The 1,234-nt window shown below is 40.6% G+C and overlaps 1 protein-coding gene across 1 annotated transcript; it reads right to left on the bottom strand.

The window, feature by feature from the left end:
* Positions 1–434: 434 nt before the first annotated feature.
* On the bottom strand, positions 435–605 carry Smp_200050 (uncharacterized protein; the record flags this gene model as incomplete). The annotated part of the gene is made up of 1 exon (XM_018794848.1): positions 435–605. The coding sequence occupies one exon, from the start codon at positions 603–605 to the stop codon at positions 435–437; it is 171 nt and encodes a 56-aa protein (XP_018649219.1).
* Positions 606–1,234: the final 629 nt, after the last annotated feature.

Below are 1,234 nucleotides of genomic sequence, written 5' to 3'. Positions count from 1 at the left end.
CTTTATGAAGGTAGCGTTGCAACATACAGCTGATGGTCGAGAATAGATACATGCAAAGTTGGGGGCTTTTAGAAGCTTCAACCTTATATCCCTCCGGAATATCTGAGGCTTTAATAACGGTGTAGGACGAACTCACCAGTGCCATATCTGTTTTCGGTGAGGTATCTCCAGGGGGCTGAAAGAGGTGCCGTCTGTTACTGAAGTACTTATTAGGTAAGAGCATACTAATGTGTTAAAGAAAAATAAGTGTGAACAAGGTATGAGTGGAAAAGGAACTGTATGAATGAAGATAGTTCAGAAGGAAGTATGGAATTATGTGTAATTATAAAGTGCTGAAAACAGTATTCCGATACAAATGGCTGTCTCCCTTTTTTTCGAAGCTGTTTGAGCTCTCTTTTTTGTTTTTAAATTTTATAGGGTATGGAGTGGGCCAATTATACCAGTGATTGTTCTGCTGTACCTGTTTGTTTAAGTGTACCAAAAATCACACTCTCCCGTTTTTTGTGACTGTGCATGAACTCTCGTACGCTTAGTAGTCTCGCTTGTGGATTTCGGCACGATCTCGGTATTTTTTTTCGATACCATGAGATGGCCAATAAACACATTTTACTACAACCTTTAACCGACTTCTGATATCTGACCTTCGGAGGGGCATGACCCGCCGACTGGCACGTAGGTTTTATGTAGTGGTGATCATAGTCAACCGCGGCTCGACGTCTACTACAAGCCTGTGATTTTTTCCCGCCGCGATTCTGTGTAAAGGAAGAAAGCTGATGCCTGAAACGTTTACACTAGAAAGTGAGCTCAAACTGATTTATAACTTTACATTATAAAGTAGCTGTGAGTATGCCAGTTATCAGATAAAAATAAAGCTAACATCTGAAATTGGACTATGAAGTATGTGTTTGGAGTGGACAAACTTTGATCGAGAATGAATAAAAGTTCACTAAATTGAATTTCAATTATTCGAACATGAAAATAAATCTTGCCTTTGGGGACGAGGAAATCGGTAAATGCTGCGTGTTACAAACAGTAAAAAAACACAAAGTAACGAAATAACTATGGAACAACCGCATTGATCCTGTAAGGCCAGTGAAATGTCATTGGGCCGTAGCCAAATCATACGACAATCGGGTCACTTAATGTCGAGCAGTTCACCGATCCTCGTCACGTTCAAAAACAACCAACGCACATCAATTAATCGCACACCATAGACTGGCCTATGCGGTGGTGC

Source organism: Schistosoma mansoni, chromosome 1, assembly GCF_000237925.1.
Source record: "Schistosoma mansoni strain Puerto Rico chromosome 1, complete genome".
NCBI lineage: Eukaryota > Metazoa > Platyhelminthes > Trematoda > Strigeidida > Schistosomatidae > Schistosoma > Schistosoma mansoni.
Note: the sequence above shows the minus strand (reverse complement) of the source record. Positions and strands in the feature narration are given on the sequence as shown.